Source organism: Limanda limanda, chromosome 1, assembly GCF_963576545.1.
Source record: "Limanda limanda chromosome 1, fLimLim1.1, whole genome shotgun sequence".
Lineage (NCBI taxonomy): Eukaryota > Metazoa > Chordata > Actinopteri > Pleuronectiformes > Pleuronectidae > Limanda > Limanda limanda.
Genome location: NC_083636.1, coordinates 10569921 through 10596606, shown reverse-complemented (window position 1 = coordinate 10596606; position 26686 = coordinate 10569921). Strand labels below are relative to the sequence as shown.

Genomic DNA, 26686 nt, shown 5'->3' with positions numbered 1-26686 from the left:
GTTTTGAAGTACACACAGTGAGCCCGAACAAGGAACAATTTTATAAATATATTCTATGACCTCTGGCTTTGAATGAAAGCTATAGAGCCAACAAGCAACATTCTGTATTATTATAGAGATTTTCAATGATGACCTCATTCACACACACAGTCATACACACATCATCACGTCAGGGGCAATTTGGGTTTGGTGCCTTGCCCAAGGACACCTCGGCAGGCGTAATGGGGGAGACGAGGATCGAGCCCGCTCTACCTCCCCTGTGTAAATGTGCACCTTACTGAATCAGGAATTGTGTTCTGATGTCTGAAATGTAATTGTTTAAATTGTGCCCCCCCACTACATGGCCCCCAATATACAAAATGCTAGCTCCACCCCTGCAGGGGACACAATGCATGGGGATGAGTAACGTGCTCGTCATTGGTCGATAATCCCTCAGCTGCTGGATCTCCATTCATAAATCCACCTGCAGGGAACATGTGTATGAACAAAAGAATCATGCAGTCTGATCACAGAGGATTCCACTGCAGCTTCAAAATAAAAGCAAAGTGAGAGAAAGGAGGGTCGGGGTACACAGAGGGGGGGGGGGATCAGATCGTGCGTGTGGTGCAGCAGGAACAACACGTGCGCGCTGGAGCAGGTGTGACACGCGCAGGGAGCATCCTTACCTCAGGGCCACGCGCACCGAGCTCTCATCCGGCGCGATGCTCATCTTGCTCCGCGTAAGTACAGCCTGATTTCCCCCTTTTCCTCTTTTTATCCTCTTAGAAGAAGAGAGAGAGAGAGCCTCCTCCTTCCTTCTCTACCTTCACCGTCTTATCCTGAGCCGCCTCCTCCTCCTTCACCTCCTCCTCCTCCTCCTCTTAACCCGCCTGGAAATAACAGCCATGTTGTTTTACACTACAGATTACGGTGGGATCTATTTCGTCTGGAGCTCGTAGTGATCCGCGGCTCCACAGTCATGCTCTCAGTCTCCGGTCCGAGCGGCAGTGAGCGGCCACCGTGCGTCAAGAGCCGGGCGTGTGATTCCCAAGATGCAGCAGGACGTCACCAGACTCCTCCCCCTGAGCTGAGCCCCCAACACACACCCACAGACACACACACACACACACACACACACACACACAAACACACACACAAAGCCCTAGTACCAAATAATAATAATAATATTTTGAACATAAGGCCTACTATATGTATAAAATGTAAAAATAAAAAAAGGATTTAATAAGTTATTATGTATAAAAGGCTTCTACTACTTCTACTCTTCATAATAATAATAATATTAATAATAATAATATGTGAAATATATTGAAATTACACCTTTAAAATAGCTTCAGTCAAAACGAAATATCACACACTGATATACTAATATATTATTGAGTTAGATTATTAATTCAAAATTAAACTCTCTCTTCCTTGAGTGAAGTTGTGTGAGAGAAAATTATTCATTGGACTTGGAGAGACAGCAGCCTTTTACCTTCAAACATTTCAGCTATTAGGAATCATTAATGCATCAACAATTAACTAATAATCATTCAAACTTTATGAATTTAAACAATTTATATTCTGTTTGTGTATAACTTTGACTGCAATCAGCAGGTTTGTGTGTCTGTGTGAGGAGTCCTCTTGTGGTCAATTTATGTTACTGCATTGTTGGATTCATGGACGTGCCCTCTTGTGGTCAATTTATGTTACTGCAATGTTGGATTCATGGACATGCTGCCCTCTTGTGGTCAACCTAATTCACAGCACTGTTGGATTCATGGACGTGCCCTCTTGTGGTCAATTTATGTTACTGCACTGGTGGATTCATGGACGTGCCTGCCTCTCGTGGTCAATTTATGTAACTGCACTGGTGGATTCATGGACGTGCCCTTTTGTGGTCAACCTATGTTACTGCACTGGTGGATTATTTTGCCATCTTGTGGTCAACCTATGTTACTGCACTGCTGGATCTTTGACGTGCCTGCCTCTTGTGGTCAACCTAATTCACAGCACTGTTGGATTCATGGACGTGCCCTCTTGTGGTCAATTTATGTTACTGCACTGGTGGATTCATGGACGTGCCTGCCTCTTGTGGTCAATTTATGTTACTGCACTGCTGGATCTTTGACGTGCCTGCCTCTTGTGGTCAATTTATGTTACTGCACTGCTGGATTATTGGACGTGCCTGCCTCTTGTCGTCAATTTATGTTACTGCACTGTTGGATTCATGGACATGCTGCCCTCTTGTGGTCAACCTAATTCACAGCACTGTTGGATTCATGGACGTGCCCTCTTGTGGTCAATTTATGTTACTGCACTGGTGGATTCATGGACGTGCCTGCCTCTTGTGGTCAACTTATGTTACTGCACTGTTTGATTCATGGACGTGCCATCTTGTGGTCAACCTATTTTACTGCACTGGTGGATTCATGGACGTGCCTGCCTCTTGTGGTCAACTTATGTTACTGCACTGTTGGATTCATGGACGTGCCCTCTTGTGGTCAACCTATTTTACTGCACTGGTGGATTCATGGACGTGCCTGCCTCTTGTGGTCAACCTATGTTATTGCACTGGTGGATTATTTTGCCATCTTGTGGTCAACCTATTTTACTGCACTGGTGGATTCATGGACGTGCCTGCCTCTTGTGGTCAATTTATGTTACTGCACTGTTGGATTCATGGACGTGCCCTCTTGTGGTCAATTTATGTTACTGCACTGGTGGATTCATGGACGTGCCTGCCTCTTGTGGTCAATTTATGTTACTACACTGGTGGATTATTTATTTTGCTATCTTGTGGTCAACCTATGTTACTGCACTGCTGGATCTTTGACGTGCCTGCCTCTTGTGGTCAATTTATGTTACTGCACTGCTGGATTATTGGACGTGCCTGCCTCTTGTCGTCAATTTATGTTACTGCACTGTTGGATTCATGGACATGCTGCCCTCTTGTGGTCAACCTAATTCACAGCACTGTTGGATTCATGGACGTGCCCTCTTGTGGTCAATTTATGTTACTGCACTGGTGGATTCATGGACGTGCCTGCCTCTTGTGGTCAACTTATGTTACTGCACTGTTTGATTCATGGACGTGCCCTCTTGTGGTCAACCTATTTTACTGCACTGGTGGATTCATGGACGTGCCTGCCTCTTGTGGTCAACCTATGTTACTGCACTGGTGGATTATTTTGCCATCTTGTGGTCAACCTATGTTACTGCACTGCTGGATTCTTTGACGTGCCTGCCTCTTGTGGTCAATTTATGTTACTGCACTGCTGGATTATTGGATGTGCCTGCCTCTTGTCGTCAATTTATATTACTGCACTGTTGGATTCATGGACGTGCCCTCTTGTGGTCAATTTATGTTACTGCACTGGTGGATTCTTTGACGTGCTGCCAACTTGGTCATATTTCACTGTTGTGTCCCAGTCTCACTACACACTTGCATGCAGTATGTGCAGTACTACAGTAGATGTTTAAGTGTTTTTTAAGAATATTACACAACACTAATAATATAACACAAGGCAGTTCATTCCAGTTTGAATATACTACAAACTGAAAACTTGCCTCTAGTATGTGTTTTTGACAATGGACAGTTTTGTGGACACTACCTCTTCCAGTTTGTAGTATCTTTTTTATCTTTATGGAATTATCTTACTTTTATTGTTAATTAATGAACATCGTTAAAGTAGTGTTGTATCTTATCTTATGAAATAAAAGAGCTATTAGAAGCATATCAACAGTTCAACAATTACTTGACATGTCATTTATTTATCATTCACATATTAACAGCAGACAAGCCTATATTTGATGGACATTATTGAAGAGGGTGGGTGGATGACCAACGGAGGCAATGAATACACAACAACTAATTTTTCAAAGCTGCATTGTATCATTTTATTTACATGAAAAAACATCTTCATTTTTCAACGTAAAGTGGTTCAGCACATGATTCTTTGAACTGATGCCCCGTACGTCAATGTACCTCCCGAGTCTAAGATTAAAGAAGACAGATCACTACACATGCACAATGAGATTTCAGTAGAGGAGGTCTGCACTAATATTACAGCAATTCATAATATAAAATATTTCTACATATTGGAGTTTGATTGCAAACAGAGCTCTTCTGAAAGTAACTATGTGTGAGATATAAACTGTAATAATCCCTGGCTTTGAGGGAGAATCGCTCCACGTTCTGTGTTCCAGGCACTCGCATCAATAACTCAGAAACGATCAAACTTTCGTAAGTATTGATCGGACTTTCCCGCACCACTGGAATGACAGTTCAGATTGAGAAGCATTTTCCCGTCTCGTGATCTCAGGTCACACATCACATGTCCAGTCAATCCGACGCTCTGAAAGCTCTACATGCACTAGGAACACATTTATAAAACTCTTCATTGTCAAACAACAAAAATAAAACCTGTATGTAGACCACATGTATTCATTGTCTTCTCATACATAATGGACACATTCAATCTCTTACTTACAAACAGAGAATCAGGGTTTCAGTGTCAACGTGTTGTTAGTAAGGATGTCATTACTGTACACAGCAGGGTCACACGGAGTAGTGAGCTTTCTGTACTTGTGGCCTGGGGGGGACAATAACTGATGAGGTGCCATGTTAAGTGATATAGACGTTTTAATCCCTGACAACCTCACCCATGGACAATTATCACCACTTTTCACCCTCTTTGTTTAGCAGGATTACACAGTAACGTATCCTTCTCATCACTTTCCTTAGCAGGGGGGCTTTGAGCATGTGGAGGCTGGAGTCTTCTGCAGCATCCACTTTCGGTTCTGACTCGGACAAAATGCCTTGTAACTTTTTACATTTTCCAACATGCATTGATGTATTATTTAATTCATCAGTCAGGATTAATAACATTTGAATCTTGATGCAGGATTTTGGGGCCTTGCTCTATTGTAGTTTATCCTGTGCGATCATTTGGATAACAGTTAAGCCCTGATTTAATCATTTCCAATGCACACGTAGGGTTCACTCTTCTAAACCCACAGTCCCCTCTTTGCCTGATAGTGACAATATATGTAGTGTGACAAGTTTTGGTGAAAAAGCACTTTGACACATGATTTCAGAACCGAAAGAAGACTGCAATAAATGGACACCTCATCTTTTCTTATCCCATCCTTTCAAAGTGATTCAAGCCCAATTACTGCCTATAATTCATTGCTATGTGTTTCAGGAACTATCTGCTCTGGAGCTGACCTTGTGTTCCAGTGTGTCTTTGCAGACTCTGCGTCATTCAGCGGCTCGTCTGTCCTCCTGTCAACAGAGTCTGACTGACTGGTTCTGTACGTAATGCCCAAGGCGCTCATTTCAATACCAACTAAAAGCGTAATTATTATCTTTAAAAGCATTCAAGCTACTGTTCCTTTAGATGTTAAAGGAATTCATTTGACATTTTGTCTTCAGTCACATTTCAGGGGAACCAAAGTCTCAGTTTGTCCTTCAGTGACCCCGCAGCCGTCGTCCCGATCGGACCAGAGCTGCATTCAAATGCTCTGAAATTCTTTCCTCCTGAACTAAAAGCCAAAAGAGGAGGTTTCAAAGCTTTAAAAAAAAGAATCTCAATGGAGGAGGGATGTGGCACTGCTGGATTCTTGGATGCAGTCCGAGCTCAGGCTGGAGAAGAGGCCCTAGGGAGTCATTAAACTTTGACGTGCATACCAAACAGCGTTCACTACAGGTTCCAGCAAATCAGAGGATGAAGGTGGAGTTAAATTAGTTGTCATTAAGCATTTCTCTGAATTACAATAATAAGCCGTAGTGTTGGAAACAGGAGTCCACTGGTGATGTAACCGATTGTCCAATCTCTTTGAAGAGACACCCACATGGTGGCAGCGGCGTGCACGTTAAATAAACAGCGGCACTCTAACCAGTGACAGGACTTCATATAATCACACCGTGCGCACCCCTGCGCCTTGCCAGTGACATGGGCTGAGTGATGTAATCAGTACAGTGTGACATTAAGATAAAGATGTTGTCAATGTTCCAGGAAAAGACTCATACTGGGTCACTGATACCAACCATCCTAACAATATTATCTCACACAGATAAACCTGCAGGTTTTTTCCCTGTCCCCAGATCCCTACTCCTCTGCTGCTCCAAAACAGAAGTTGTGCTACAGACAAGAATCGTTTTGATTTCCAGTAGTGTAGCGTTTGCCAGAGCTCAACTAAATATCAGCAATTTGGCAATTTTTCACGCTCTTAATATGAATCGTGTTAGTATCGGCAGAGTCCAGATATTGGAATCTGCAGAGGAGAAAAAAATGGTAGAGGAACATCTCTAAAAAAAAATCCTGTGTGTCCTGCAACATCTGGATGATGTCATGAATATATATACAGATTTCACCACAACATGTTTCTAATGTGCCAAATCACATGTTAATGAATTCTACGGAATCAACGTAGAATTAAAAGTGAACAAAAACAAAAAATGTCAAGCGTGGGTTTTGCTGATCATTTGAATCACTTGTTTTGATTTAGAATCAGGATGAACGACAGCACGCATTGGTCTATATCTATCCATGTGTCTATAGTGAAATCTGAGGACGATGAAGGAATGGGACAATGGAGCACATGATCCGCTGTCCCACTGAACCCAGAACTATCTGAGGCTACTACCGTGCTAATATGTGTTGGTTTTTAAACTAAAACGACCTTTTGGCTCCAAATCATAAATAATCCGTGTCAATTTATGTGCACTGGACGTGGCTGTGCAAATGTGAACAGAAGGCAGATTGTCTACTCTGCAGCTGAATGAATGAGGGAGAGAACAGTGTTGGGTTTTCAAACCAAAATGAGCAGTGTGGATGTAGGGTCCTGATTTACAAAACTAGGAAGCAGGTGCACGTGTTGGAACCATGAAAATAAAAGAACACCTTGTACGTAACATGAGCAGACACAGCTTAGAAGCACTACAAGAAAGAAAAAACAGTGTTTTCTCATCAAGAAAACACAAATAATGTTAATGTAATAAATCACTACTTTCACAGTATCACAACTTCAGGTAAGTTGCTGGCAACAACGAGAAGGAAAAACAACGGAACTCTGACAGCAGCAGGAAAACCAGCAGTACCTCACGTAAGCCATTAGAACGCTTCAGTCTAGACCAGCCTGATCCTCGCTCTTCATCACTGTATATCAGCCAAATAATGAAATATGCAAATCTAGTGCAGCCAATTAGGCCTCTTATAATATAAGATAATAACATGTGGAGTATAAACTGGAATATTTACGTGCATGTCACCATACACTTCTTGATATTTAGCGATTCATCTGCTTACATTGCAGAGAGTTGAGAAATAAAGTCCTTTTTTTTTTACATTATATCAAAATGTATATGAGAGCTCTGTTCACTGCAGAGGCTGCTGATTGGTTATCAGTTCATGGTCGAGTATCACTGTGTGTTCATGTGCTCCCGGGTCCTCAGGAGAACTCGCAGAGCATGAGGTGGAGTCCCAGCAGGCGTGTGACACGCAGCGGACACGTGAGCGTGCTTTGTGTCAACACGAGGAGGAGGAGGAGGAGGAGGAGGGTGAACTTCAGCAGGTGGCCATTGCTTATTTGTGCATCTGACACTTACACTGTCTGAAAGGCTACCTGCTCGCGTGCGGTGTTTAGTGTGAGTGTTCACAGCAGAATACCTCTTCTGCCCTTTGTTGAATAAACCACAGAGCTATAGGTTTGGAGCTCTTTAATCAGACCTCTGCTCTTATTCTTTGCTGGCCTTGTGTAAGTCTGCAACTAGGCCCAAACGAGTAGTTCAGGGGGTCTTGTACGTTAAGTTACCAGGGGCTACAACGATGTGTTGAGGAGGATTGTACACAAACCAAGCAAAGGCCTATTGTGACCTTTCTAAGGATAGTCTCTTGTGAACCCCTCGACAACAAAGAGGTCACGTTAAAAATCTACCTAGAAGGAAAAACAAACGTGGATCCTGCACAGCTCGGCGTACTGGCCGTGGATTGGAATACTGCTTCGGACAACATTTAGTGGCTCTATGTTAAAACGTTTTCCAGCTAAATAAAGCGATCAACTTATTTCACAGCGAGCGACCACAACAAACACAAAAGCTCTCTAGAAGCAGAGTAAAGTGCTGTAAAACAAACTTAGATGTGACCGTTCTGCTAAATCATCTTGCAGTTGATGTATATATGTGTATATATATATATATGTAGGCTAAGACCATCATGAATCTGCTTCAACACGCCCCTCCCCCTTCCACTTCTCTGAGTGGAAAGATGAAAAAGAAGAAGAGGGAGAGCTGAGAGCCGAAAGAGGAGTTGGCATTAAAAGCTCCCCTGCTTTGTCAGAAGGGGCTCGGAGCTAAAGAAAAAAAAATCTAACAAGCAGAATAACCCACTAACCAACCCCCTCCAGATTTCTTTTTTCATTCACTGCCTCTCCATCTCACACACTCTCCTCTCCCCGGTCTCCCTCCACTTCGTCTTCCGCTCCCACCCTTGTGTCTTTGTCCCCTCTGGGCCCCTGCCTCCCCTCTTTCATTTGTCTCACTCTCTCACTCCTCGGTTGTTTTAAGGACAGAGTCGTCTCCCAGGATCTTGCAGAGCTCGTTGAGCCGGTGCTGCATCTTGGGAATGCCGGCCAGCTGCGACTCCAGCCGCTGCTTCTCCTCGGTGAGGGTGAGGCGCGTCGCCGTGTCCAGCTGCTCGAAGCGCCAGCCTCCCTCGCCGTCAAACTGCAGCAGGTGGGTGTGGTACTTCCTGGAGGTGGAGAGGAGCAATGTCAAGAAAAACTACAATATCTCATCTCACAAAAGACACTGGAACATATACTCTGTCTCACCACAGGGAGGGTCTGTGCGTGATGGAGAGCAGGGAGATGCCGGCGTCCTTGGCAGCCTGGAAAATCTTTCCCTCCACGTCAATGCTCACAGCGCTGGTGCACTCATCCAGAAGGGCATATTTCGGCCTGACGCACACAGGGGGGGTCAAATTAAATAATTGTTCTTCATTCAGATGAAAACTCATGCAGATAACATGTCTGGGTCACCAAGTCATGTCAAGATTATTATTGTTTTATGAAAGATAGAGACTCAAGGTCCATGTTATCCCAATGCCAGAGACAGGGTGGCGACTCCAAGCACAAAACAAGTCCCTGACATACAGTCGAACACCAACAACAGAGAGACAGGTAGAGAGAGAAAGGAGTTGGGAGGGGCTGAATGAATCTTGTGCAGCTGTGCTTTGATTTTAGCAATTTAAGAAAAGAAGTCACTATAATCAGTGCTGATACTATGACAACGACTACAAACAAAAAGTGTAAAAATACGTTTGATTAATTGTCAAAGTGTAGCAGAGACGTCAGCTGAGTAGAATGTAGAATGCCCAGTGTGCTCCTCCTTACCTGTGGTAAAACATGCGAGCCATGCCCATCCTCTGCTTCTCGCCTCCTGACAGCACATCTTTCCAGTCCAGCTCAGCATCCCAACCTGGTCAACACAAAAAAAGGGCGTTGTACACTCTTAAGGTGTGTGGAGCAGCATGTAGAGCATAATGGGACACAAAAGACACTGGGCTGCATTAAACCTTCACATAGTCAATCAACCATGTGTTTTTAGTGATGTCATAACATAATTAAAATGCAAACAGACCGGTTGTACAGAGTGGTTTTGTGTGGTTGTTTAAACAAAGGACTGGAAGACTGATATGTGATGTTTGCCAAAAGGTTGAACCAGTCGAGGTGCACTGTGTCACAGTTGGACTGTTCCCTCCTGAAAACATGTTCACAGATGAAACAGACCCAGGTCCCCCCACTTAAACTGCATGCGTGCCCATATGCGTGATTGCATTTGCGTGAATTGATCCGTGTGCATCATAAGGACATTTCCTAACATTTCCACAGTGCGGCCATTCATACATTAAACCCTCTAAGCTCTAAACAGTAGTTGGTTTTCAACAATAGGCCTGTTTGTTTGTTCGTGGCAGTGAGAGGTGAGAGCGGCTCAGTGTAGTTACAGGATGCAAATATGAACCAAATTTCACACACTCATAGACATCAGTCCTAAGAGTTCCCTGACTTATTTTATCAAGATCCCTCAGGGGAAATGTCTGCAACTACCAGTGGTCCTCCATCAAGAGAAAAAGAGAGAGAAGACAATGCTTCAGCTACACTGAATAAATAAAGATCTAAATAAGATAGAAAATCTTAAATTAAGGCAACGTATGATGTCTCACTTCCTCCCACTGGCCAGAAATGAGGCCAAAATATCCTGCTAACCCCTAGCTTAACATTTCCAGCTAAATGGCCAAGACACTGTTTTGTAAGACTCACACTCAAAACTGTTGTTTTATCCTGGTTCAGTTGGAGGAAATTGTCAGACATCCAGTCCTTGATAGCTATCAGGCAATGATATGGTAGAGTTTGTTGGGTTGGAAGGAAAGGTACAGCTGCATATCATCCGCATAACACTGATTAGAAATATACTTGAATTGACTAAGGGGGAGCGTGTACAGGGAAAAAGCTCCCTGAGTCACTGCAGCCGAGCCGATGAGGACACAAAATTATCAATGGCAACAGAGAAACTCCACCAGTCAAGAGCAGTCCCTGTTACACCAGCCCTTTGCTGAAGCCTACTAAAGAGGATAGAGTAGTCTACAGTGTTGTAAGCTACACTAAGGTTAAGCAGCAACAGAAGTGAACATTCCCCAGCATCGGAATGCATTAAAAAATCATTTGTAACCCTGAGTGGGGCAGTTTCATTGCTACGTCTCGAACGAAAACCAGACTGGAATTTATCGAAGATAAGGACGTTTACAAGTTGCAGTTATAAACTATTTTTTCTTTGAAAATAGGTCTGTAGTTAGTATGAAGCGGGGGGTCACATTGCCTGAGCTATTTAAGCTCCAGCTGTTTTCTTCAGCCTTTCACAAACACACAGCTCACATATTTGTAAAGCTGCCGTTATTATTTATCCTACCTCCCTCTCTGGTGACAATCTGGTTGAGGTTGACGATGTCCAAGATGGCCTCTATGTCTTTGTCACTCATGCCCCTGGCAGCCATGTCCTCCACGGAGTCTGGGTAGATCACCTGGTCCCGCAGTGAACCCATGGACATGTAGGGCCTGGAGAAGCACACGCACACACACGCACACGCACACACACACAAACGCACACACACACAGTGTTTCTTTGTTAACCCCTTGTTTCATTAAGTGCTTCTTACACTACAGAAAATAATGAGCTGATCAAGAATGTGTGTGTTATGCTTCTGCTGTTTCTATTGTGGATAATGTATGGGATTGTGTTACAGCGGCCAGGTGCCTGCTTCATCCTATGTATAAAATATTTACCGCGCTGCAGGAGGGATTCTGCTGAGTCAGCAGATCTAAGAAGCCCAGTGTAGGATTACATGACTGCAGGGCTCCTACTTGAATATTTACACAAAACTGTTCTAAATTTTGAAAAACAAAGGGCATGTCTGAAAGCAGCTTGACTTAATGCAATATTTTGATATTATCATTCTATGATTGAATAATATAACGTATAAGGTACCTTTTATTCCAAATGGTCAGTCGATCCAACATTTCCAGTTACCCTTAATCATTCAACTGTTTTCATAGATCACTGGAGCAAATGATGCACTGGACAATGGCTCATTTCTTTATTGATGTAGAGTCTCACCTCAAGGAGACAGTGCACTGATATTTACTATCAACTGCAAAACTGTCTATAAAGATAAACAAAACTCTAAAATAGTTTCACCTTGTAGTATTTAACAAAATGTTCCTTTATTTTTCTACTCGAAGGAGTAAAATGACAAAAATGTTACTGGAAGTATTTAAAGTCTTTATTTCAAGTCTTGTCTGGGTTGTAAATATTTCACAGTGGCAAGTGCTCTAGTATCGCTTTACCAGCCTCACACGCAGTAACACACACACAGGTCCTGTTACAATTAGATTAAGTTACTTGTCGGTTCACCGGTACAATGATCAAACCCTAACAGCTGTTTTAGTATGACACATTGATGTGTGAGAGTGTGTGTGCTTGTGTGTGTACCTCTGAGGTATGTAGAACATATGCTGAGGAGATGGTTTGTATAGTCGGCCGCCGTAAACAGGCCACAGGCCGCTGAGGATCCTGAACAGAGAGCTCTTCCCGCAGCCGTTAGGCCCCGTGATCAATAGGTGCATGGCCTCCTCCACCTGAAACAGACAACAATGTATTAATCCTCCTGGAGTGGAGTCAGAGGTCAGCCTCATTAGAGGAAGTCATTAGTAAATAAAGTTGTGGAGAGATAGGAAGCATCAGTGGGTATGTGGCTCTACATCTGCAGCATGTATCTTATTCACATTTCAATTAGAAAATCTAAAGCATAAAATCTGTAACTGTTACTGTATGCGTCCACATTTCTGTTTGCCATTCTACTTTGCAGTGAAATCAATATAACTGATTTATCCACACCTGAAGAACATAGCACTAGGATCAGCAGACCATCAGCCTCTTTGTTTAAGTCAGAAATATGCAGAACATGCACTGAATGCATAGATAAAAATGCAAAATTCTTTATAACTATTGAGCAGCTCTATTTAATCCACAAATATTGCATTATATACCGCATGTAGAGGAAAGGTATGTATATCCTAATAACATTTGAAGTGTTTTTTTCTGCTCATTACAGCAGCCGACACCCTGACACCCAGAGGAAGAATCTCTTTCCTAATGAGACCAGAGGATTTTTCTAAAATTCTAATAAATGCCACCTTGACCAAAATCTCCAGGGGTTTGATGAAGAAGTCATGTTCAGAAAAAAGCTGAAAGTCTTGAATACAAATGTATTATCTCATTTTAATATGTTATATAACATGAATTTTGATGCTTGAATAATGGACAAATCTGGTGCATTTTCAATTTAACTGAAAGGACTTAAGCAAAAATATGGCTAAGAGCCGACTCACCTTAAAATTCAAACAAGACACCACTACATCCCCGTTGGGTGTGATGATTGGTACATTTTCACACACAATGCCTTGGTCCACATCTATTACTTCACCTTGAGACACAAAGGAAAGAAAGACATAGATGAGGAACACAAAAATGCTTGTGTAAATGTGTGAGTGCATGTGTATAGGAGGATTAGACTCTCACAGCCAAGGCAAGTATAGTACAGAAGGGATAATTCCTTCAAAGCAGGAATTATAGGGTTATATCCCCTTTTACCATTTAACTGTTTGCTTAACAGTGCCCTCTTACTGGATATTCATTCCAGGATCAAATGCTCTTTAAGCAATAAATCTGACCTTTGACCTTGATGCTGTTGCTTGTTGCACGTTGTTGATCAAGGAATTTATTCTGCTTACGCAGGGTGCCCCACATAAGGGTTTTGCAACATGCATAAAAATTGAAAGGGAAATTGTAGCCTGTAGTCAGCGTGCAAAGTCCATCTCTTGGTAGGTATAAGAGAGTGGCTGCTACAAGACTGAATATATGAAGGGCTCTGATCCAGATGATTAAACTAAACATTTAAACAATTGTCCCTTAACTCAGTGTTGATGTTTTCTCAAGCCAATCAAATCTATAGAAAATAGTGGTCGCAATAACTAAACACATACATTTATTTGTATTTTTACATCGCAAACTATAATTATTTATTTATTCAGGATTATATAATTGTTTGTCCTTCATACTGTACTGCAGACAGAAGAAGTGGTTATGATTTGCCCAACAAGGATGGGGCTGGCAACTACCGCACACATCTTTTCTGCATATTTTATTTTGGCAGGAGGTGCATTTGTGTGTGCAGCAGAACAGACCTACCCTTTATCTCCAGCGGTCCATCTATGTGCATCTCAGGCTTGCTCTTTTTCTCTGCTCCAGTTGTGAGCGATAGCGTAGAGCGCTTGTAAACCCCCCTCTGGACGTCCTCGAACACCTCAAACATGTTGTGGACCCGTGCGGTGTAACCTGCCAACTCGGTGATCTGTGCCAAAACACACACAGGGTCAACGGTCACATTCTGAGGGATGTTAAGGTGACTGTGACAGAGGTCAGAAAGAATGAATTGATCAATAGAGTAAGTAAGATGATTAAGAGGATGTAGGAGAGCAATTGTAATCGTTTTCACTGAAAGAATATGTAATAAGATACACTCAAAAAAACAAATACCTTAAAGATTAAAATTGAAATAAATAAACTGAAACTTAAAAAAATAGGGGGACAGAATATACAGAAGAATCACCCTCTTGCTTTGTATTTGGTTCTGCACCCTGCAGCGAGACAATGCTGGCTGTTTACACAGCTTGACTGTATTAACAAAACACTAATTCTGGGAATTCACAGGCACCACATGGGCCTGCAGAGATGGAAGAAATAAGGAGGGAAAGACTGGACTCATGTAAAAGGGTGACCTGTGTATTAATTAAGCAATTGGGAGCAAGTAGGTAAACAATGAATCAATATATATTCTCTTTAGCAAAAAGTGTGCTGGACAAAACTGAAGTCCTTATTGCTCAAAAAAAGAGGCTAGTATAGTGATCAAGTGCCCACTGCTGATGTTCTTGTTCAAACAGGCCAGTCCATCTGTTATTAGTCTTTTCTCATTTGCCAAAGAACATAATATTTGACAGAGCGTGTGAGCGCTGGAGAGAAAGAGAAGGAAAGTGAGGAAGAGATGCTGAAGTGTGGGCTGGAAGATCAACAGATGGAGGATTATTCACAGCCTGGTTAAGCCCTGAGAGAAGGAGCTCTGGACGGACACACAGACACACAGACACACAGAGACACACACACAAACACACACACACACAGTTGTCCTGCAGTGACATGAAAGGCATTACATTCAATCTTGAGGAATTGATTCCTATTAATGATTCCTCTGTTCAATCGAATGCAGTCACAAGACCAATCTGATCCAACCTATGGATCTAACCAATCACCTGGATTATTCAGCATGAATTTTCAGGAAAAGAAATCTGAAGACATTTCAGATGAGGAAAAAAATTCAGGTTTGATTTCTATATTGGGATGGAACAGACCTGCGAAGAACCAAAAGGGGAAACAAAGCTGAGTCTACAAGATGAGTAACCAACTACAACACGCTGGGACGTGTCATAGGTCTATCTGACCACTCACCCACACACACGCACAACAAACAAATTCACACTGTCGTATCAACAGCCATGTGTGTTTAGAGGCGATTGAGGAATGTGCTCTATCCCTGCTGCCTGTTAAATCGCACACACGCTCACACGTCACTCGGCCTGACAGGCAGCGGCTTGCTGCTGTTGGCAAATGGCACTCACCAACCAGAGCTGCGTGCAGGCTAAAACTTGAATCTTCCAGGAGGTGCTTAGCACCAGATAGTTGCAATGTAAAAAGGCAAATCTGCTCAGCCACAGACTTGCACATCACTGGAATAAAATGTCTTACTTGTGATGTGTGTTCTAAAAGTGTCACAGCAGTTTAAACCTCCTGTGTGTTTGTGGAACTCAGCTTTGTGTGTGTTGGAGACAAGTGTTACAATGGGAAGATTCTAAGAGATGACTCACAGTAAAGGAACCTGCTCCACTTAAAAAAAGTTTCAATTCCTCCTCTTTATCACCACAAGCGCAGTCATCTACGACTCTTCACAGACACAGATCAACACACTGGACGCGACTTGTCTCATGCCCAAAAGCTTCATACTTTACAAAGGGAATTAAAGGATGGATTGAGAATAAATACAAGCCAAAAAACAGGGTAGGTCGGGCCTACGGTAAAAAGGAGACAAGTAGGAACCATCTGCAATGCAATACAGCTTCATCACTAACATGCCTCTGCTAAATCCTCTTATGGAACTTAAAATGTAGCCGTAGAGAGAGAGAATGCATGAATGGGTCTTGCTATTTTTTTAGGGGGGGGGGATTAAAATGCAACAGGAGATCAGGGATTTGGCCCCGAGTGAACAAGGCCTTTCATTCATTGACTTCTTTTTCTTTCTCTGCTTTTTTTAGTCTCTGGACTCAAACACTTTCCCGTGCATGTGTGGTCAGTTAGTGGAGAAGGAAAGGACAAAGATGGATAATCAGCACGCAGCTGTCAATCACTCCATGCAACCCGTCCATCTGTCCACACGGGTCAATCAAATGACTCAACCACTCGTGCTGATGCATCTGCTGATCATGTGAATATCTGTGGGCGCTGAATTCAGAGTCTGTTTGACATTGCCGCTTGAATAATGAAATTTAACGATCATCAAAATAGTCGCTAAACTACTTTTATCAAAATATTTTTGAAGTGCAGTTATCTGGGCATGAGGTGGGGAGAATGGCTACAACCAGAGATTGGGCAGGACCAATTCAAAATAACAAGTTTCTGTGAGGGAATATATCCATTTACTCAAACCTTGTTTATTTTGAGTTGTTTTTTCACTATCAAGCCTTTTATTATCAAGGACAGAGTCAAGTGTAAAATGGGGAGAGTGAGCGGAGGATAACATGCAGCTCAGGGCTGGGTTTGAATGGAATCTGTGTCCCTTGCAGGATAACTCAAGCATCCGTACATAGGGCCATGTACCTTATTTTACAGCCTATATATGGTAATTAATTAAATTAGATGCAACTATCTTTAAGTTGCTTTTGTTTAGGCATTTCCTATAAAAGCTAGTGTCTTTTATTCATAACTTTTAATAGAAAACAGGGAGAATGAGAGGGCAACAGAATGCCGGAACCCCATGAAGAGATATAGAGAGAGTCCATCTGACACTGAGCTTCAGCAATGCTACACCAACTTCAGCATCCCTGTGTCCTCACCTCTTTGTAGGAGGACATGATCCTCTCGATGGCATCGGCCCCTGAGGCCAGGAGGTTACGCGCCGTGGTGAAAGCCTCCGTCCTCTCACTCACTCTCACATGCCTCTGACCGTCGGCTGTTTCTTGAGGACGGACATGGAGGAAACAGACAGAGCGACAGGGGGAAGTATGTGGTTTAACAAAACTGAAAACTACAGCAATGTTCTGCAAAAACGTGGTTCACTGTGACTGAACGTGTCACGTCTTCCTCGTGTGAGCCTGTTCACACCACAGTCCCACACTTGTGCCGGTGAGCTTTACAATACCATGGAAATAAGCTCTACAAATAGCTGTGCTCACATTCGATGGTAGTACAGTAAACAAAGGGACTCAGACACTTTCGATGCAGCTGAAATGTCATCAGGGAGGAGTGGGAGGCACTTACGGTTTCACACATGCTAATCAGCTCATTTGAGGAGGAAGCACTAGCTGTTGGTTCTGAGACGCTAAGGACCTCACTGTGAAAAGCATTAACATCACTAACACTTCAGATGCTAGGAAGATGTGTGACCTGGGTTTTGTTTTAAATTTTAAGTCAGGCTTCAGCTTTTAGTTATGACTGTTTACGTTTTATACATACTAAAAGTCCTTACGATTGTCAGCAAAGCCGGTGGCTGTGATGATGGGCACGGCGACCATGACGAGGCCGCAGCTGCTCCACACATACTTCATGAGGAACTGCTCGATCATGATGTACCAGAGACGCTTGGAGAGGATCAGGTTCATCTGGTCGGCCAGAGCCTGGTAGCACTTCTGCAGCTGACGCATCTCCACCTACAACAGACATTTTATTACAGCATACAGCAGAAAATGATGGGAAATGGTGTGGGAAGTGACTATTTAATGAATCTTAGCTTGAACCTGTATTGACTGAAGTCACCAGCTGATCTCTTTGCTATCTGACCACAGTGTTGGTTGAATGAGATTTTACCTGAAAAGATTTCAGGATTGTGCAAATGCATACTTGATACGTTGGTTTTGACCATGCATCCTCACACTTAATGTATTTAGTAATGCACTTTGATTGATCCGATTCATACTTTATTTCATCTTTTTCATCTATCTATGGCAATCTGCTCCCAGTAGACCACATGCACCAATTCTGGGACTACACTATAAATGCACTCACGTTTAACTAATTTAACTGTGCAATACTAATTTCTATCAGTCTAATTCAATGGCTAATGTGCAATCCAAGTACACTGTATATATTCTGCTTTCACTGCATATATAATTGCTATTTATAATTTTTCTATTAGATATATCTCCTTGTATTTATATTACATGTTCCCTAATGTGTTGCTTTTAGTGGGAATAATAAAGGATCATCTTATGTTATTGTAATGTAATTTTATTTTGTACAGCAACCTCTGTACTCCACATGTCCTCACCCCCCCTTGCCTACCTTGTGACCCCTGTAGAAAGCGATCTCCTCAGCATTCGCGATGATCCTGGAGTGCACGTAGCGCAGGTAGCCCTTCCTGTGAGCCTCCTCGGCCACCAGCTTCCCGAACTTGGGCGAGCAGGCGCGCAGCACCTTCGCCGTGGCGAACACCACCAGCCCGGCCAGCAGGGTGGGCCCGCTGGCGTTGGCCCCCCGGGACCTGGCGGTCTGGATCAGCGTGTAGGAGGTGAGCACCACATCCAGGATGGGCTTGGTGAGGTTGGAGTAGAGGTGAGCCACCGACTGGGAGAACATCATCACGTCCTCGGTGAGGGACTGGTCCGGATTGGCCAGCCTGCCGTCCATGTTGCTGACTCGGTAGTAGGTCTGGTCGGTGAAGTAGGTCTGGTAGGCATGGTTCACCAGCCGGGTGCGGAAGGCCAGAGCCAGCTTGCACTCGAGGAACCGGATGGCGCTGTTGACGAACGTGGCCGGGATAGCGATGAGGAGCCATTTGATCAGCTGCAGGATGAAGCTCCGGGGCTCCTTCTCCACGATGGTCTTCACGATCTTCCCGTCCAGGCTCGCCACGTAGATGGACAGAAACGTCCTGGACACCAGCGCCAGCGAGTGCAGAGAAAGCAGAGCCAGCTCTTTGGAGACGAGCTTGGGGAAGAGGATTTTACCGAGTTCGAGGATCTGCTTGAAAAACGCCGCGTTCACCGCGGGCGATGTCTTCCTGAGAGCCACCGTACCCGGCTGCTCTTTCCCCGAGCACGTCGAGCCATTCTCCGCCTTGGAGAGCCGGCTCCTCCCGGGATCGGCTCCTTTGCCCAGCTGCCTGCAGATGATGGGGTACAGGGTTTTGATGCCGTACGCGGCTGCGGCGAGGAGCACGGCTCGCTTGGCCGCGGCCGTGCGGTCCCACCTGACTCCGGCCGCCGCCTGGAGGATGGTGGACATGTTGCTGAACCGTTAGTGGAGCCTGCCGACGGTGCACACACCAGCCATCACCCGAGGCCGACCCTCCGCGTCGACATGAACCCAGCGAGGACTCCTGACTGTTCCTGCACCGTTACATCCTGCTCTTTGTAGCACCTGTCAAATCCAGGGGGGTACACCCACTGCACTTCCGGTCCCACCTGTCAAAATAAAACCCTCAACTTCAACTTCACTATTTCACCAACCATGTGTGAGCTGCATCATTTTAAAGTGACATCCCACAGCCTGCTCACTTCCCCGGTTCGTTTCCGCCACCTTGACGCAACTTATTTTCGTCCTACGCGTTCACATCGGCTGTTTTTATTGGTCGCGCCCCCGGCAGCACTCGATTGGTTGCGTGACGGACGTAAACAAATTCACTGTGAACAGGAAGTTGAATGGGTGTAAGTTTGCTGCATGCAAAACTCCTTAATAAAATACAGGAGGGAAATACAAGCCAATAAATACAATACACTAATAAAGCAATTTTAAAAAGTGTTATGGTTTTGGTCAGTGCATGTCTTTATCTTGTTTCTGTCTCCTTTTACTTGCCCTATACCAAATTACAATTGGGATGCTAAAGTTATATTATATTTTATTGTATTGTATATTGAGAACAAACAGATGTTAAAAGATAAAAGCATATCACAGACACTCTCATCTTTGATGTATTATTTTATATTTAATTATGTTTTCTATTTCAATTTGTTTAATATTTATACTTGCAAAAATAAACCGAAGCAATTTCATTATATGTGTAAACCTACTTAAAACCGGATTCCGTTTCTAATAATAATAACAACAAATTTTACCTGAAAGGAATCATTTAAATGTATATTTTACAGACCAGGCAATGCAAGTAGTCTAAATTATTTACTTTAAACCACATATTTATATTTTTAATGAAGTGAGTTTATAAATGCGACACATTCACCACTAGTTCACACACTAATATTTAGTCAGAGCATTCAGATAAGATAAGATAACATAAGATAATTAGAAATTCAAAAGTAAAAATAGGCATCAGTAATATAATATTAAATATAATAATATTGACAAATATGAATGGAATAAAAACCAGTACACAGTACATACAATATGTACAGTGAATTTATTGCACATGAACCATTGTATTGCACAGACAGAATGAATATTGCACAATTAAGAGAGTTAACCTGTGATAAGAGCAGAGCACTGTTGTCACTTGTGTGTTCACAATGCACTCATGTCAATTTCTAAATCAACAGCATGCGCCTACACATGTCAGGTCAGTGTAGTGGGATAAAAGGTGATAGATTTCACCTCTGGATTGTATAGACTAAAAGGGTTATGTAGTTTAACCAAACTAAGAAGATACATAAACATTAGCAATTATTTTTGAATCTACTTAGCTCAGGTACACAACTGAAGAAATGTCACTGATATCAGATAAAATCAACTGGTTGTAGGCTTTAATTAGTGCGGTAGGATGTACAAGGGACATTTTTTCCATCTTGTCATATGTTCTAAAATAAGACAGCGTTTGGTTTAAAGAGACATTAGAGGTAAATGATGCCTGATCTACTGAACTGTCATTGTGTAGAAGACCTTCACATGTACAAGGGATATTCACCATTTTGTCTTGAAGTTTGAGGTCAGTCAATAATTGGGTCCAGTTATATGATTTAAAACAGCATTTTTTCTCCCCATCCATCACATTGAACACGGTCTACTTTTCTGTCCCGCGTTGCCTGGCAACCTTGTCTCCTCGCATTCACACAGTAGGACAATTAACTTGTTGTAATAATGTGGCCACACCACTCAGTGTAATTTCTGTCATGGTCACAAAATGTCACAGAAGAAAACACGTTTGTTTCCAGTAAAATGAACGATGTGACATTACTCATTGAAAAATACATCATTCAAATTCCTGAACGTTTGTGACCTGCGTGCGGATGGATAGTGGTGTTTAGCTTTAGCTCAGGTTAGCTTACCTCTCTCAGACACAAACACTATCTTTGTTGTGTTCACACTCACCTCTCTGCCGTCCACGGTGACACGTACAGCCGCTGAAGATGAACTGGGTCGGGGGTTCCAGGTAAGAGACGAGCTAATGATTTAGCTAGCTGTCTGGCTAATATCAGAAAAATGTTAGCAGAGCCAAGTTAGCTAATGCTAACGCGAAGACCTCTCTTTTCTTTGCAGGAGCAGATTGGTGATGAAGAGCGATACTAAGAAGCAGAGGGTGACTCACTCAAACAAATGTGTTTTTACACGCTTTTCCATTCTGTGTGTCCAGCGGAATATTGAAGACATGTTGTTTTTCTCTCTGCCAGGAGTTCTTTGAAAGGAGGAAAATGCAGAAGAGGCTAATAAAGTCGGGGAGAGCTCTGCCATCATCCCCCGGAGACACCTCCGCTGGTTCAGGCAGCATGGACCTGGTCACCCTGTTCATTGTCAACCAGATTGCTGCTAAAAAGGAAACTAAAGGTAAGAAACAACTTCTTTAAACATCTGAAAGTAGTTTTTAAAAGTAGTTAGTAAGATAATACATACTGTTTTGCATTATGAATCCTCTGTGGTTCAGATTATATAAGATTTAAGACTTGTCTCTACCTCTATGTAGCTTCATAAATGCCTTATAATAATAATAATAATGATAATAACGTTAACTATTGTGTTTACATTGCACATTTAAAGCAACCGCTTGCTTTCCAAGGAGAAAATAAAGCATGCAACATTAAGAGCATCAAATGAATTAACAAAATTATACAGGTATGCAGAAACACAAACATTCATACAGTAAAAAAAGATTCGGTAAAAGCAACCCCAAAATATAAAATCAACATCTCACAAGACTGCAGAATTGATCTGTTATGGATCTACCTGTTGGTAAAGCATTTCTTGGAAGTGCTAGCAACAGAGGGAGCTGGTGTATCAGTCTGTGGAAGGCTGTTGCAGATCTAAGCAGCCAGAACTGCAGAGGCTCAATCACCTTTAGTCTCTAACCTGGACTCAAACAGTTAGAAGACATACTGGCGGATCATTTATGGCTTTGTAAGTGATCAAAAATATTTCAACATGAATTACAAAAGAGACTCTTTCGTCTACAAAATAGTTGTCATGTGAGAGAAACCATCTGTTTTGGACAGTAGTAAGGATAGGATGGTGACCATTGATGGCAGTAAAAATTATTTTAAATATTTTTTTATTGTCAGATCTTCCTAAAGTGGCAGTCCTCGGCAGCGGCAGGATAGGATCAAGAAAGCAAAATCATCCCCTGGTTCTCCCGATGAGCCCCTGCTCTCCATCACAGCTCAGTCTGGTCGAGAGCCATTCACAGTGCAGGTACAGGTGGAGAATCGTCTCAGCCAGATCTTTTACACTATAGCGGTGGATGCATTTAAGAATACTCTGTCATTTGATTTTGTCAATATCGGACAGTTTAATCGCAGTTAGATCACGTTCATTGAGCAAACTTCTGAGGCTGCAGGAGCTGTCAGAGTACTTGGTAAATAAATGATGAATACTTGATTAATGACAGGTCATCTACACTCTATCTTCTATATCTATATATAGTGGTAATGGAACAAGACAGAAAAGTCATGCTGTTCCACAAGGCTTCAACTGTCGGCAGGTTAGTTTCCCTCCAGTTATTCATATTGTACTTTTTAAGCATTTCCTATCTTAGATTAAAAGGGATTTATTTTTCTGTCTCACCAGTTGTCACCGGTGCTGGAGTCAGCTTTCTCAGACAACAGTGCGTCTGACTACCGGCAGAGCGTGAGCAACCCCCTCAGCCCCTTCTCCTCCACTTCAACAGCCTCTTCAGGCCAAGGTGGTGCTGTGAAGTATTCTGTAGATCAGACATGCATGAAATACAATTTCATAATGTTAATTGTGCTTTTTTTAAACATTGCATAAGAATATTATTACACAATCGGACAGTTAAGTCCTAATCCCATTGCTCTCCACAGGAATTTTCCCACTGAAGCTGAACCTTCGGCAGAGAGGTCAGTCACAGACACAGGAACCTCCACCCTGGGACACTTCAGGCCAGGAGCAGATCAAGGTGCTGCAAAGAGAATATTATAGTTTCAAGTTGAAAGGGAAACTGGATTGAATCAGACAGCAGCATTCTCACCTCTATGGCCGTTAAATAACAACTTTTTAATTCATCACAACCAAAATGGCGTCATCACCAAATCTGTTTTAGCTCCTTTAAGGACATAGTATCAAAATCAAGAAAACCCCATAGCCTTATAATATACCAAACCTATACCAAACTAGCTTTGCATAAAATTCTCTACTATCGTGTAAAGATCCAGTGAAAGATTGCTCGAAAATGCACAATATTAGTTGAAGCATTTGCATTGAACCTATGAGAATCCCACTTTGCATTTCCAGTTATAGTAATATTTTGCTTCAGTTCAAAAACGTTCATGATTCAAGAATGCACACCTTAAGTAAAGCAAGATAACAAGCTGCTACATCACATTTCACCAGATGGAAGCTTTTGTTTTTTAGCATATCTTTTATATCGTTTCAGAACTGGCACATTTTTAAATAGTGTGATCCCATGCATAGAACTGAATAATGGTAATAACCATTAATCAATTTTTATTCAAGTGTTCAAAACACATGTGTGAAATTACTGTTTGATAGAACAAAGCAAAATAATGTATTTGAAACATTACTTTTATCTGGAAAACAAATATATAGGGGTGAGACATAATTCTCCGTGTCTGCAGGTGTGTCAGAAATAGTATTTTAGACTAGTGGCTGATGTACTGCCAGAAGGTGTTTTCTCAAATATGGTTCTTTCTAAAAATCTATTCTAAATTTACTTTGTTAGTTCCAGCCTTTATCCCACCCCAGAGGTATGACGGACAACATGCCCTGGTCCTGTGGATCAAATCCTCCCCTCTACCAACTGGAGACACCCACAGTTGAGCAAGTCCTGTTTGGAAGTCCAGAACCAGAGTGAGGCCACACAAACCACTAGGAGCTAGATGGACTATTTGCTTTCTTTTATTTTGTAACGGCTCAAGGCTTGTGTGTTTTGACAGCGACACAGAGGTAAGAGGGCCTGCAAGACACGAGGTCAACGTCTCCCTCAATAACCAACCAGAGGAGGAGGAGCCCATGATGGACTTCATACTGAACCAGTCAGAGTGCGAGCAGCAGTTTGAGGAGGACCTCTTCAGGGGCTTTGTTAATGAAGACAACGAAAAAGAAGGTAAATTGAGCTGTAAACCTTTATATTGGCACCATGAGTCTTTTATCCTCAGATTAACATCACATCTAATTGCAGCTTTTCATACTGGGAGCTTAAAATCAAAGATCTATCTCAAAAATGAAACACCACTCAAATCCTCAGCACCACAGTAAGTGTTTACACCTCATATATAAACATTTAAATGATTATTACTGACAGGATTTGTATTTTTAATGTGTTCTGATGTTGTTGTTTTTTTTCTTTCTTAATCTTTACTGTCAGAACTGTACCAGAATCACAGTGCATGGAAATGGAGGTAAAAAAGAGTCTTATGTTAGAAGTAGCTATTCACTGCCACCAAGTGGTAGAGTTTGTAACTGTCAATTATTTTTCCTTGACAGCTCTCCAACTCTGGTGTCACGAACTTTTGTAAGTTTCTGAAGTTGTATTATCTGTGGTAACTAATGGCCTATGATCTACTGTATATGCTGGAGGGAGAAAGATGAAAATTAATCGATGCCTTATTTTTCTTAATCCCTAAGCATGTCCTGGACACAGTAGCTCCCTGAATGACTGTGGATATTTACCAAGTTTCTCTTCTACAGGATGTTACCTCAGTTCAGACTCTACTGACGTAAGTGAAGTTGCATGAGGTTGTGTCCAACCTGCTGCTGCACTGTATTTGTATAGTCATCTCAGACTTTATTTAAAAAGATTCTTCAAGGCCAAACATCAAGCACCACTTTTCTCTTAAGACATAATATTTCACATGAACTCTGTTGTGTTTTCCTACTCTAACTGTATTAGGACGAAGATTACTGCCCACCATGTCTCCAGCCTTCTGCTTCTTCATGTGTGGAACGAGCCTGTTGTGTAGACACCTCAAACCAGGGCTCACAGGTTAAACCGAAACAAGGTCAACCCCAGCCCAGGCCTCTTACTCCCTGCATAAAACCCAAAACAAACGTCACAGTTGACGAGAAAGGTATGGAGAGGTTGGCCTACCCAGACACATCCTCAGGAAATAACGGGCCACAGAGAAAAAACACGCCAGCTCAATCTGCATCTTCTTACCCTCTAGTTGAACCTCTGAACCCAGAGGTATGCAAGTGCCAAAAACCATCCAGCAGAACTCGAGATGCAGGAACTCAAACTGTCGCCATTCCCGCTGCAGAGATGTGCGACACCTCCACTCAGTGCATCTTAACTGCAGACGGTATGTCCCGACATCCTGTGTTCAGCGTGCACCTTCCACCTGTCGGCCTGTCGATGCAACATGCAGCCACAGGGAGGCAGACTGACACCGCTGCTCAGCCGAACACACACTCGGCTTCAACAGGGAATGGAGGGAAGAACACGCCCTGGAGCAAGAAGAAACCTAAGGCTGATTCTCCACCAGGCAACAATGGGAAAACATTCCTGAAGCTACCCATCAACTGCTTTCCAAATGCTGCAAACGCAACTGATGCCAGAGGTATAACAGTGAGATACGTCAGAAAGAAACGAATAACACTGATTTCCCCAACTCCTAATTGTGTTTTCTGATGTAGGTGAGGAGAGTGAAGAGGACAGCGATGAGAGAGAGGGACACGAAACGGACCATGCGATGATGACAGGCCTCTCGGAGAGTGCGAGGGAGGAGGTCACATCTGCCATCGATGAGGAGGTCAGAGCTCCTCAGGAAATTGCAGATATTTTGGTCCTGCTCAACGAGAGGAAGACTTAGGAGAGGTGACGCAGCTGGACAAAAAGAAGCTGGATGGAAGGAGGCAAGAATCGAAAAGTATGCCTGTTCTGTGCATTTGATTTTTACATTTCAAAGTATTGTTCAAAATGAGTTTGAAGGTTTAAAACCACATGTAGTATTCAGTGTTTGTTCACGAAGACAGTGAAATAAAGCCCAGAAAAGCCTTTCTCTGATTCATCACTTTATTTCTTTCCCTGTATACATATTCAAGTGTTAAGATTTCATTAAGATAGTTTTATTTTATAGAATATAAACTCTAGCAAAACATTTACAGCTTTAACAATAGTCAAATAAACTATACATCACTTTTTTTTTAATTGTATTTGTATTCTGTAGTTCCTCGTAAACTAGAAACACACATAGTTGGTTCACATAGGAAAAAAATTACAACCATTTCACCATAAGAACACATGAAAAGTTCCCCAGTGAGGTGGGGGACGGTGTTAGATATTTGGTCAACATTAGCTTTTTGTTACATAATCTGTGTCATGGATGTATGCTTTATTTGTAATAATACTCTCGGTATAAAATTAGTTTGTGTTGTTTTTAGTTAAAACGATATCGTCACTTGGGGACTGAT

The 26686-nt window shown here is 42.5% G+C and overlaps 3 protein-coding genes across 4 annotated transcripts in view; 1 reads left to right on the top strand and 2 right to left on the bottom strand.

Annotated features, from left to right (window-relative positions):
• The window catches only part of LOC133001548 (kinesin-like protein KIF21A), a 36513-nt gene extending 35745 nt beyond the window's left edge, over positions 1 to 768 (bottom strand). For both annotated transcript variants that reach the window (XM_061071157.1, XM_061071165.1), the window contains exon 1: positions 666 to 768. In XM_061071157.1, coding sequence (XP_060927140.1) covers positions 666 to 709 — 44 coding nt within the window. In that variant the 5' untranslated portion in view covers positions 710 to 768. The remainder of the gene's footprint in view (positions 1 to 665) is intronic.
• A 3086-nt stretch (positions 769 to 3854) lies between these two features.
• LOC133001566 (ATP-binding cassette sub-family D member 2-like) lies at positions 3855 to 19285 on the bottom strand. Its single transcript, XM_061071176.1, has 10 exons — positions 18203 to 19285; positions 17391 to 17571; positions 16759 to 16880; positions 13787 to 13949; positions 12928 to 13022; positions 12029 to 12174; positions 10949 to 11094; positions 9376 to 9460; positions 8815 to 8940; positions 3855 to 8732 (listed from the first exon to the last, which is right to left on the bottom strand). Exons 1-10 carry the CDS (start codon positions 19142 to 19144, stop codon positions 8528 to 8530), a joined length of 2211 nt encoding a protein of 736 aa, XP_060927159.1. The 5' UTR covers positions 19145 to 19285; the 3' UTR covers positions 3855 to 8527.
• Positions 19286 to 21216: 1931 nt separating this feature from the next.
• On the top strand, positions 21217 to 26257 carry LOC133013262 (uncharacterized). The gene is made up of 16 exons (XM_061080380.1): positions 21217 to 21239; positions 21347 to 21386; positions 21478 to 21631; positions 22360 to 22489; positions 22586 to 22652; positions 22865 to 22979; positions 23119 to 23213; positions 23997 to 24124; positions 24211 to 24380; positions 24456 to 24528; positions 24642 to 24675; positions 24761 to 24788; positions 24902 to 24993; positions 25167 to 25344; positions 25441 to 25833; positions 25910 to 26257. Exons 1-16 carry the CDS (start codon positions 21217 to 21219, stop codon positions 26083 to 26085), a joined length of 1896 nt encoding a protein of 631 aa, XP_060936363.1. The 3' UTR covers positions 26086 to 26257.
• The last annotated feature ends 429 nt before the right edge of the window (positions 26258 to 26686 follow it).